Consider the following 12,814-nt stretch of genomic DNA (forward strand, 5'->3'; position numbering starts at 1 on the left):
ATTAAAGTTGTCAAAAATTCAATTTAATCGGTTAAAGTCAAATTTGTTAAGACAACGTAACTCACACAGTCAAAGTCAAGTTGATCAATATCCAACTAATCCCAACTAGTCTCGGACTTGGGGGATTAACTGAGCTGAATATCGGAAGGTACAAAGTGTGCAATTGTACATGATCCAATATTCAAAAAGGTCCAAAATATAACGCCGATAATTAAATACTGAGTATATTTATTTTTTAAGGATTTTACACTTAAAAATCTAAAGATATAACTATTTTAAATTGACATTGCGTTTTTTGCAACTGATGTTTTAACTGATGCCATTACTTATGATGTTTTTCTAATATTATTGAACTTATCATATATAAAAGGAAACTTTCTTATACACAAGGCCTACTTTCTTATATTGAACCGGGGATGGCCCTGCAGATTAATCACAATAAGGTCAAAATCGACTGATTTCCGATTCACGACTTTCACAACCTGGATAAATAACCAATTTGCTGATATAAATATACACATATGATGACTAATAATCAAGAAGGATAAGCTACCATCAAAACGTAAATAAGCAATTCACCATGAAAGAGAAAATTTCAAAGCAAAAGTTTTAATATAAGAAAATCCGCAACTTAATTCATCAATAACAGATATTCAGGTGACTGGTTCACATATTGAAACAATCTATCTAAATAGGATTATAATTGGAGGTGACGCGTATAAAGAACCACAAGCTTGATGCCTGATTTTGCCAACAATTGGTATTCAAATCAACAAAAATTATACGACACACGTATACACCTATCGAGAAAGCCAGAACTTTGGGGCCATCAGTTCTCGATCAGCAGCAGAACCTTGTTTTGCGATCTTTTGAATACGTGAAGAGAACTCCTCAGCCTGGTAAACATTACGACAAGAAATTAGCATTTCAATATTGTGTTATAGAAAATAGCAAGTAGATAATGTTTGCAATTAAAGTAGAATAGAACGAATGTTAGGTTTCAGACAGACACAGGGACTCTTTTATATGAAAGACGCTAAATAGTTGGTGGCAGAATGAATTAAAGACATTCAGTTGTCACGGTTAACCTTTTGATAAGGAGGTAAGCTTGACTTGTCAATCTTATTCAATAAGTGATTTTGAAAGTTATTAGTGATATACAGAAGAGTGGACCTTAGACATAAAATCGACCTGTAAGCACAATAATTAAGGTTTTAAGTTTCGAAGGTTGCAGCTAAATGAAGCAACTCGGCCCATATTAAGATATGTGCGTCAAAGTTGCCATCTCTCGACTATTAATTAAAGGCAATGCAATATGGAAATGAGAGGTTTTTTGGAACATAATGTGGTAAAATGGGTCGCTCAGGTGGTATAGTGACGAGGCAACACTTGTTTGTGTCAAAAAGGTGATTTCTTGTACTACAGAAAAACAGGGGTTGACCTGAAACATTCATACCCAAAGTACTTTTTATATAGAATAGAATAGCTAATTTCATATATCATATATATATATATATATATATATAAATTACTGTTCAAGATATATATTTTAAATAAAAATCCGTCAAAAACAAATTATACTTAAAAACAACTTCAGCCTGTTGACCCATTACCTTAACCTAATTTATATTTTACCCAATACAAATCAAACATAACCCAAATTGACACATTTTCACAGAAAATATAAATAAATTAGAAAGAATGCACTACCAGCATCAACCAATAATAGATGGATAGCAATGAATTACAAGATTGAATGTGTGTTAGAAAAAGCCTAACCTTTTCATCGATCCACATCAACGAACTTAATTGGTTGTTAAGGATACGAACAACGACATCTAGCGGGGTCATACCATCGGTTACTTCAAGTTCTCCAGCCTAAATGGGACACACAATGTATAAACATCAACCCAAAGGTGTAATACAATATCCTTTCATAGTTAGATTTTCAATCATATAAAATTACTAAAAGAATGTATCATATATTGACTAACAGTCTGAACACATTCATTTGACTGTATACTTCAGTAAATACAAGTAACAGGAATAAATAAATTTGAAAAGAAAAAAGCCATCGAGATTTGAATCCATAGTAATTAATAATTTGATTTTAAAGAGGGAAGGAGAGGGCTTAATTGAAATTATTAAAACTTCACCTGATTGGCATTGAGAGTCTGGATAACAGATTTTATTTGTTCTGTCATCTGTTCCATTTCTCTCTCAATAAATTCAGCCTGCTCGTACCTGAAGTTAAGATGATGATGGTGATTATGATTATGATATTAATAATCAATTTTAATAATAATAAAACATGTGACCAGCATAACATTATTACGTATAGATTGAAATAAGTGAAGTACTCACATTGCATCCCTGGTCGAAGCAGCTTCGTCATCAAGAAGTAGACCATGCTCGTCTTTGTATATTCTCTCCGCTTCTTCTTCCACACTTTGTAAAGACTTGTCAACCTAAGTGATGTAGCAAGTAACAGGAACTATATATAGTCGAGTAAAGATGAAAAGACCTAAAAATCAACTTGAAGCTGGGCCTAATACATTCATCGTCTCACACATGGCATAGATGATTTCTCACTTATATTTATCATATGTTCATTTCCATGCGTATAAATCTATCTTTATCTCAATGTTCAGCCGCAATCATTTCTCATGTAGGTATCATGATACTCTGATAGCCAAATAATTATATAGAAGACAAGCTATAGAATAGGTTGATGTAAATTCGTGAATTATAAATAACAAAAACATATGCACAAAGGACCAGAAACTCTTAGAAGTGAACACTGTGATTCATGATTACCCTATACAACATCTGAGCAGATTAATTAAACAAAATGCAATTGTTAAAATATTAAATATAATAAAATCATCTTCAACAAGATAATGATCAAGTCACAAGCAATCTTTTATTACTGTTATCCAAATATCATGCTTATGTATTATACAATAAAAGTCAAAAAACAAGAACTTCGTCAAAATACCTCTTGTTGATGAGTCTCAATAAGCTCTAACTGTCGCTCAAGGTTTGATTGAGTCTCAACAACTTTTGCAACTTCTGCCTGAATAAAGGACAACTCAGCATAAATGTGAGGCAGCAACAAAGAAACAATTCAACATCTCAGGATATCTTAGGTCCACTGAAGGTCTAATGACTGCATGGAAACATTTAGTAAATCAAACTTATGCCACTAAAGTATCAGAGAGAATATGACTCACCTCAAGCTTAAGTAGAACATCTCGGTTCTGCAAAATTCTCTTGTCCCACTCGGCTATTGCATTAGCTTGCTTCCTGAACTTGCCAGTTCGTTCCTGGAGCTCCGCATTCCACTCCTTGATGATCTGTAGAGAAAACACAAAAAATGAGAGTTTTCATATTAGCAACAGAGAAAACCGCAATTTACAAAGTTACTAAATCAGAAACTGAAATGAATTCTTGAGTTGGAGAGAAAGAGAAAGAAAAAGAAAAATTAATAAACTTTTTCAGTGTTCTCATGTTGGAATAAAATAAAAAAGCAATAAGTTTCCTTCCAACTCTTCTCTATTTAGTGTCTACGCCCAAAAAGTACCCGAAAGACAACCAAAAAGAACACGACCAAGGTAAATGAAAAACAAAAGGCTGTCGACATGCAAAATGACAAAACGGGATGACTAATCGATTACAGGAAATATAATCAAGCCAATTTTGAACCAAATTTCAAAAATAGTGATAGCAAGAGATAACAAGAACTTTGTATAATTGTATGAATACCTCTTCAACAGTCTTTCCCGTAATTTCAGAGGGTAACTTCGGTGCAGAGGCAACAGGTGTGCTGACACTTGTAGTTGTCCTGGTGGCAAGAAGGCTCAGGTTAGACATGAAGTGCACAGAGATTAATCTTGCAAACAAGTTATGTAATACGTGGAAGTTTTTACTGATAAGACAATATATAAACTATTTGACATAAAAATCAGGGCTTTAGAACCATATGAAATCATTTTACACTATATCTGAAAATCACTTCATCATCGACTTTATTCATTATAATTTAAATTTGTATACCAATAGTAAAACAAAATATAATCTTTGAGATTAAGTATTGTATACTTTAAATATAGTACATAAGAAGGTCATCAGCTTTATGCACATTTAAAAACCATTATGAGATTGTATTGATGACTGACCCACTGCTGGAAGATACAACCAGTGCAGATGACGTTTGAGCAGTAGTCGTTGTAACAGTCGAAGTGGTTGTTGTGGAAGCAGAAGCACCTGGAGAAAGATTTTAGACACAAAAATACATGTTAGAAGTGAAGATGGTCCAAAACCAATAACTAATATAAAAAAATTTAATACATTGGGCCAAACAGGTAGTTGGGCATTATCAAAATAAGTAAGCCATAGTAATCTGCACAAAGACAGCCAAAATTCATCGAACACCATGAAATAAGTTAAAATTGTTGAAACGCTCTCCATAATATGTGATAAAGAACATAAGGACATTACTTGAAATCCCAATTAAGAGTGAATATAAGAAGTTTGCAGAGAAAATACTACAAAACATAACCAGCTAATAAGTTAGTTGATGGCTATATATTTTGTCTTTCAAAAACCATATGAGGATATGTGCTCATTCTCACATGAGTAGCTTCACATGATAAGAAATCACCCGAAGGCATTGTGAACTTCTACCATATAGACTCTAGAAAGAGTAAATTTAGGTAACTTCATGCATCGCAAAAGACAACAGCAATTCTCTACGTAGTATTTAACAAATCATGACTCGAAAGATAACCACATCAACAATATCTAATACACATTTTAATATCTGAGTTATAAGCAAACTGGTAATGTTTACCCAATTCATTTGATTTATAGTTTCTCAACAGTTTGAAACGGATATTTTTATATCTGTACTCTGATGATAACAATTTAGAAGGAACATGCTGAAGGAGACATATGAGATATATCACAGTACTTTATGCAAACTAGAGAAAAACTTCTTAAAAAAAGAAAAAAGAGACCTTGGGGTAGAGGTAGAGAAAGCATACAATATGTTAGTAGAACTGAAAAAATCAATTAATGCTAGAGGGATTCTGTGTTAGTCCAAAATCCATAGTTTGTGTAGAATTAGAATCTGAGGCCAAAAACTAGTAAGATTCTCTGTATTAGTTAATAACTCAATAGATATTTTACAAAACTATCACGAGCATGTCATGACACAAACGTTGCTTGTATTCACCCTAATTAAGTAAATTTATTAACTTACTCTATTTTAGAGTATATCAAAAATAAACATGTAATTTCATTCGATCACGCATTATCTTAGGTAGGAAACGTATCTATGATATTCATGATTAAAAAACTTTTAGTATGCCTAGACAGGTTATTTGGAAACATATACTTCAGTTGGTAAAACATGTAATGTTAAGTTTATCTAGCATGCGTTTTCTCTGCATCATACATGGGATTTCATTGCTACTATGACGTCAATACAACTTAAGACTATTCATAAGACAAACTCCAAAAGGTGTTGTTATATGGATTCACGTGCAATCATTCACATATATACAACATATTGGATACTTTCATTAACTTAGAATCGCACACAACTGAAAATTTATTCTAACAAGCTTACTAAACAAAGATGGAGCAGCAGTCGACTGTGGCTGTGATGATGTTTGAAATCCCAAAAAAGAACTTGACGTTTCACTAGATGATGAAGCAACAGTAGTAGGGCTTGCAAAACTAGGCACGGATCCAGCAGTTGTAGAAGTTGTAGTACTAGCTGAAGACGCCACACCAAATGCTGGAAATGCAGGAGCAGAAACTCTAGTACTAGCTGTAGACGTTGTAGTGCTAGCCGAAGATGGTGCGCCAAATGCAGAGAATGCAGGAGCAGAAACTCCAGCACTAGTTGTAGATGCTGTAGTACTAGCCGATGATGGTGCCCCAAACGCAGAGAAGGCAGGAGTCGAAGCAGCACTAGCCGTAACGGCTGCAGTCACTGGTGAGGAACCTGTTATAAAACCAGAACCCAAACTTAGAGACGACTGAAGCCCAGTTGATGATGCCACATTTGTAAACGAAAAGCTACCAGCAGTACTCAACGATGAACCAGCACCAGTCGATTTCCCCAACGCTGAACTAGTCGAAAACGAGAATGATGGAGCAGGTGCAGAACCAGAAGATGCACCAGAGCTTGGAAATGAATAACTAGGAGCTGAAGAAACAGTTGATGTAACTGAACTCACACTTGAAACATTAGAAAATGAAAACCCTGGCGCTGAAGACGGATTAGACGCTGCTGTAACTGTACTCGAAATCGAGATCGAAGATGATGATCCAAATAAATTAGGAAAAGATGAACCTGTTGATGCTACTGCTGATGATGCACCGAATGCGGTTGAAGTAAACGGTGAAGCAACAGTACTAGTTGTAATTGAAGTAGAACCAAATAAGTTAGTTGAAGCTGTTGTAGTAGTAGTACCGGTGGAGCTAGAGTTGGATCCAAATATACCAGATCCGCCAAATGAAGAAGAAGACGGTGTTCCGAACAACGGCGAACCAGTTGCTGACGTGGTTGACGGAGCGGCGAAGCCAAACGCCGGAGGTGGAGCGGAGGGAGCGGCGGAAGACGGTGTGGAAGATGAAGAAGATGCGAATGAGAATCCGAATGAAGGAGTTGTTGATGATGCTGGTGCTCCGAATGTAGGGTTAGGGTTAGGGTTTGTAGTTGTGGATGAAGTGAATAGAGAAGGGGATGAACTAGGGTTTGAGGAAAACGAAAAAGGTGAGGATGATGAAGATGATGATGCGAATGGGAATGGAGGTGGTGGTGACGATGATGAGGTGGTTGGAGGATTTGTGGAAAATGAGAAGCCGGCCATTGTTGATGATTCTGGAGTTTAATTGAATTTTGAATCTAGGTGAAAGGGGAGGGACGATGAGGGTTTATGGAAATTTATCGAAGGTTTTGGCTGATTATGTCATATGAGAAAAATGTTTTTTTTTTAATTGAATAAACATAAAAAATAAAAAATAATATAGTTAATATATCTATCTATCTTCTATCTTCTATCTTCTATATAGTTAATATTAAAATCCTATAATGATGTCATTATTAGGCTAATTCATTTGTTAAGAAAAAATTAAAAAGAAAAAGAAAAAAATCTAAGCATGGTGGATGATGTCATTAATTTAAATAATTTTAAATTAAAATTAAATCTTATTAATTAATTATTATTATTAAATCTTATTAATAATTATTTTAATTATTAAAGTTAAATAATTTTGAATTATTTTAATTAATTATTTTAAATTGAGTACGAGAAGGTATAAAAGCTAGGTAGAAGAAAATAAATTCTAAATTTATATTTTAAATTACACTTTTAAATTAAAATGACAACCAATGGATGTAGATTGTTCAATATGCATTTTAGGTGTTTGACGAAATGTTCAGTTGGCGAGTTTCTTAGTCGGATTATGTGGTTCCACGGGTCATTAAACTAAATAACTTTAGCATTTACGTTCACTTAATACCTAAAACATATCATTAAACTGATTCGCTTAAACAAACGCGTGGTTTCACGGGTTATTTCACTAGTATATATATACGTCTCTGAAGACAATGAATAGATCTCAACCTACCTCTGAAATACTAAAATAAATCCTTGTTGCAAAGACACCAAACTCCACCCCCTAATCTCAAGAGGTAAAGCCTCGAGGACAAAACAGAACAGAAGATGTATGTGAATTCTAAATACATATTAAATCCATAGAAGGAGAGTGAGAAAATCTCTAAGTGTCAAATAAAATGAACACAATGATCACAATCATCTAAGCCGCTTGGTGCTAAAACCCGATATGGAGAAAAAACAAAATGGTGAGTCCACAACAAAGTCGCCACGACAAAACCAAAACAAAGAAACACGAACAATGAAGTCCAACTGAGACTAACAACTGACCATTGGCGGAACCACAAATTTTTTTCACCTTTTGCGGAAAAAAACTAAAAGCGTAGCTAGGCAAACTATGGAGGTTTTGGACAAAATATAGGGTTTTTTGGCACAGTATGGTGACTTTTGAACAAAATATGAATGATTTAAGGGTAAAATATGGAGATTTTTTAGCAAAAAAATCATTAGAGACAAAATAAAAATATCCAAATTATTTCCCCTAAAAAACTAAAAATTTATTGGACAGGTGCCGCATACCCCTACTTATTTATTTCTGCCCCTTGCAACTAACTATACTTCCAAAAACAAATGAAGCACTCACACCACCTAATATCACCAAGGGTGAAAGTTGTAGATATCTATAACTAACTAAATAGTGACTCCAGGGTCAATAAATATGCACCATTAATTTCAGTAAAAAAACTCACTTTATTTATAAAAAATAGTTATTATTATTATTATACATATTAATAAAGTGATAATTCAAAAGTTAAAACCATTCATCATTGCATTAATAATCGATTACATAAGTTTTGTTCATAAGCAAATTAAACGATCAATAAATGATTAACAAATGAATTGTGAAGGCATTCTTTTACTATATAAACATTGCAAACCATATTTATATAATCAATCCGAGAAGCGTTGTTTAATTCAAGCGATAGATTTTTAATGTGTGTGAGGATATAAGAAGTGGTAGAAATTTGAAGGTCTTGGTAGATATACGAAGGTGAACATGGACAGAGTTCGAGAACGGTATATGATAATTATAGTTTTATGTTTGGTTTCACATGTTTTATATTTTTCATTGCAAAATTGTAGTACCCAGTTTAACTCCAATATGAATTATTAGTATATTGCATTTAGTATGTTTTATATTTGGGTCTCTTTAAGTTTTAGTTTTCATTACAATGGCCATATTTTTTTGTTATTCTCATAAATCGTATAAGTTTATACCATTCTTTCCAATAATTCGTGTTGTAGGTGTCTACCATATAAGGTGAAATAATTAACGGAGATTATGATGATACTGAATGGTTGATTATTAAAAGTAAATATCCTTTGAATATTCTAAAAACAAATTCAATATTGATATGTATTTCTAATCGTAATTGTGTTATTTACTTACTTTATGTCATTTGTTACAAGAAAACGCTATTTTTTCATTGGAGTTTATTTAGAGACGTACTTAAAGACAACCTCATTCAGTACGAGCTAACAAATTATGAGTTATATATGTATGTTAGATCATGTCGCATATATTAATTCTAAATTTATATTATTGTGTATGTAATACATGATCATACTAACTTTTTCCTGATATACTCATTCAAGCAAAAAAAAAAAATTTAGTTTTCTCATACATATTTTTTGGATGTAAATTCTGATTTTGTTTGGTTAGTTTGTTATAACATTATATACCCAATAGTATTAACTAGTAAAATGGGCCCGTGCGATGCCGCGGGGCCTTTCGGGTTGCGTATTTATAGTTAACGGAGCGTTATGTATCTACAGAAGTAAAAACGTTTTGCTACGGGTGTTTTTTGATACACGTAGTTAGTACCTAGGTGTGTGTATATGTATTGAATATATCCGAGGTATTTAGCGTTTTTTTAGAAGTGTTCGTTTCACGTATAGTTAGTCCCGTTGTGTTCGCAAGATTTTTTTGAGTTGAACGGTGGGTTCGAAAAATTTAACGCGAGGCGAGCGGAAAGATATGTCTCGTTAAAAATACGGGTGAAGTTTGAATAAGATTTTTAATTAAAATAATAAGTTTCATTTTACTCCCTTGATATGGGGACCTAATTTTAAAATTTGAAATAGCTTGAGGGGGTGTTTGGGTTTTTCTCCTCTTTTTTCCCCTTTTGTCGTTTTTACCCAAAATTGGGTAGGAATGGGGCAAAAACGACCAAAAGTGTGGTCCCCATTAGTATATAGTGGTAATAATAATAATAGATGTTAACATTAATAGATGTTAACAAACTTTGCTACTTTCAATTTTTAAATCATCTTATATTTTATAAAATTTGTTGATAGATAATTGTTTTGGATTTAATAATCGTAGGTTCTTTTTAAATTCACTTGAAAATTATATGAATCATAACTTATCAATAATATATATTTTTATTGTTTGGATGTGTTGGTATACTTATATGTATTAGGATCGTTTTGCGTCTCTTTTCATTTCTGTATCATCTTCATTTATTCTCTTAGAGGCAATTGCTAATTGGAACAAATTTATCATTTTAACATGTTAAATAACCATAGGGATGCTTAAAAATGATGAAGGTTAAGCAAAAGATCATATAGTTCTCTACATTGCACATTCACATAGTAACTTTTGCTATGTTTCTTTCCTATTGGTTTTATTATTCTTACTCATTATCACGCAATGATCAGAAACTCAATGCCCACGTCTATGTTGACTTCCAGTAATCATTTACTCATCTCATTAGTTTTGTAACTGATCACTTTTTATTGATGATGTAATTACTTATGCACCTTTTGGATTCCCCTAACGGTCACTAATCTCATTAAATTTGTAAGTAACATTTGCATTACCACCTTAAAGATGAACAACCTAGCTTTCGCGTACATTTGGACTCATCTTAATCTCATTAATAACATCTTAAATAGTACGTAACTATTTTAACCCCTCGCTTAGCCTTTCGTACTTTAATTATGTAATCGTTATTACATATTACATAAAACTTCATACAACAAATTACACTTTACATAAAACATTATACTTTTAGTTGAGTATTATATGTATGTTGTATTATCGACGCCGTGTTCATTTGATACAATTATTCCATTTAAATTTAATGTCTACTTATGCCTTCATTCTCTTACCCTGAAACATGGTTCGCATTCATGGAGATCTAGAGTAGCAATTGTATATTTTGCCTCAAATTCGGACACAAATCCGTGGTTGACACAATAAGACCCTATAAGTTCAACTTTTCATTTCGTTTCATGAATATTTATGATATAACATATGGAGTATATTTAAACCCATGCATTTTGGCTGATATGTGTATTTCTAATATGAGTACTCATTTTAACGTGGGTCAAGACGTGCAATGTTATAAAAGTTTTATAGTAAATAAAATGATAATAATTAATGGTTCATTTCATGTGTGTTACTTTTTAATAAAGTATGGAGTATTAATTAATAAATTATGATAAAAAAAGATATGAAGCAATATAAAGATTGAGTACATATATATAAGTTAATCATCATAAATAAATATATAAAATAATTGGTAAAAAAGATAATAATAATAGTAATAATAATAATAAATATTATATTATAATAATAAGTAGTTCATTTCATATATGTTACTCTTAATCATTATAAAAAAGATAAGAAGTACTACGTAATATAAAGATTGAGTACATATATAATTATATCTATATTAAACGTCAGATGGGTAAAACAAATAACATTCTTTTTGTTTTCTTGATTTCTATAAGTATTATATTATAATAATTAAAAACATTCGAGCTTTATCATAGTTAATAGTTAATAAATAAATTGTTTGTATATACTACCATGATTGTTTCATTTGTCGGTTTCGAAAGTAAGAAAATATAAATTACGACGATGTTAAAAGATACTACAGTAAGAAAATTCATATGTCATACAAATGATACATTTTTACATACGTGTAATAATCAGTAATGACTAGAATATTTATTATTGCACACGAATGTTCTTTAAATAGAATATATGTTAATAACTGTATCATTATAGGTATTTGATTTATTTTTCTATGTACATCGTATAGAAATCTAGATTTTTTAAATTTAGCTTAGCTACATATAACTCAAAGTACTGACTATACAAACAAAAATCAATAATATAACGAAAACTTTAATATTACGTATTTATCAAAAAACTCTAGGCCACTAAGCAACTATAGTGCAATTAAAGTATTATAAACACATCAGAACACATATTCTTGACATTTTATCCTTAGTATGACTTAAGATAAAATGAATTGATATTATGATCAAGTATTAAATATAAATTTTGCAATTTTATTCATAGATAGCAAGTATCGAATGTTTAATTGTTAACGAGTTGATTTATGCCTAAATCAAACCTTTTATAATAATTGTCATCACTTTGGAATCTGTAGGATTTTATGTTATTATATACGTTTGCTAACAATGTCTGCGTTGATGTCGTGCTTACAAACTATTTATCAACTTTAAATTTAGTGAAAAAAGTTCATTAACGTATTAACATCTTATGCTTCATTAGGATCTATCTAACCCGATTATCTAACCATTCATGAATATCCAAATATCCAATTATTGAAACGTGGGCCTAACCGTGCAACGCACGGGCCTTACCCCTAGTTAAAAAAAATAGATGTATCTATCATTTAATCTAACTATACTTAAAAGTTGACTCCTAAGTTAGTAAATGAGGTATAATAAATATGGGTTACTATGGTTAATATAAGTAAAAAAGTGGGTTACTATGTGTAACGACCCAGATTTTTCCGCTAATATATATAAGATTAATATTTACATAATTAAATGTTTCCAACATGTTAAGCAATCCAACTTGTTAAGACTTGTCTATTTGAAATGAATTTCATACAAACGTTTGGCCACCCAGTTTGTCTGACGATTCACGAACGTCATAACGTGTAATAATTATTTAATGGAATATATATATATATATGGATATATATATTTATAAATTGTTAAAATGATATTTAAGTATTTCATTAAGTATATTAACAATTGGTTATATATATAAAATGAGACTACTAACTTAAAGACTTCGAAACAATATACATATATGTAATTTTTTTCAACATCTTAAACCCTAATTTAAACTAAAT

The 12,814-nt window shown here is 31.6% G+C and overlaps 1 protein-coding gene across 1 annotated transcript; it reads right to left on the minus strand.

Moving 5' to 3' along the window:
• Window positions 1-652: 652 nt before the first annotated feature.
• LOC139874803 (uncharacterized) lies at window positions 653-6,951 on the minus strand. Its single transcript, XM_071862200.1, has 9 exons — window positions 5,633-6,951; window positions 4,179-4,266; window positions 3,766-3,844; window positions 3,234-3,356; window positions 2,999-3,076; window positions 2,365-2,468; window positions 2,157-2,244; window positions 1,780-1,878; window positions 653-896 (listed from the first exon to the last, which is right to left on the minus strand). The coding sequence occupies exons 1-9, from the start codon at window positions 6,882-6,884 to the stop codon at window positions 801-803; spliced, it is 2,007 nt and encodes a 668-aa protein (XP_071718301.1). The 5' UTR covers window positions 6,885-6,951; the 3' UTR covers window positions 653-800.
• Between the last annotated feature and the right edge of the window lie 5,863 nt (window positions 6,952-12,814).

Source organism: Rutidosis leptorrhynchoides, chromosome 1 (genome assembly GCF_046630445.1).
Source record: "Rutidosis leptorrhynchoides isolate AG116_Rl617_1_P2 chromosome 1, CSIRO_AGI_Rlap_v1, whole genome shotgun sequence".
NCBI classification, from domain to species: domain Eukaryota; kingdom Viridiplantae; phylum Streptophyta; class Magnoliopsida; order Asterales; family Asteraceae; genus Rutidosis; species Rutidosis leptorrhynchoides.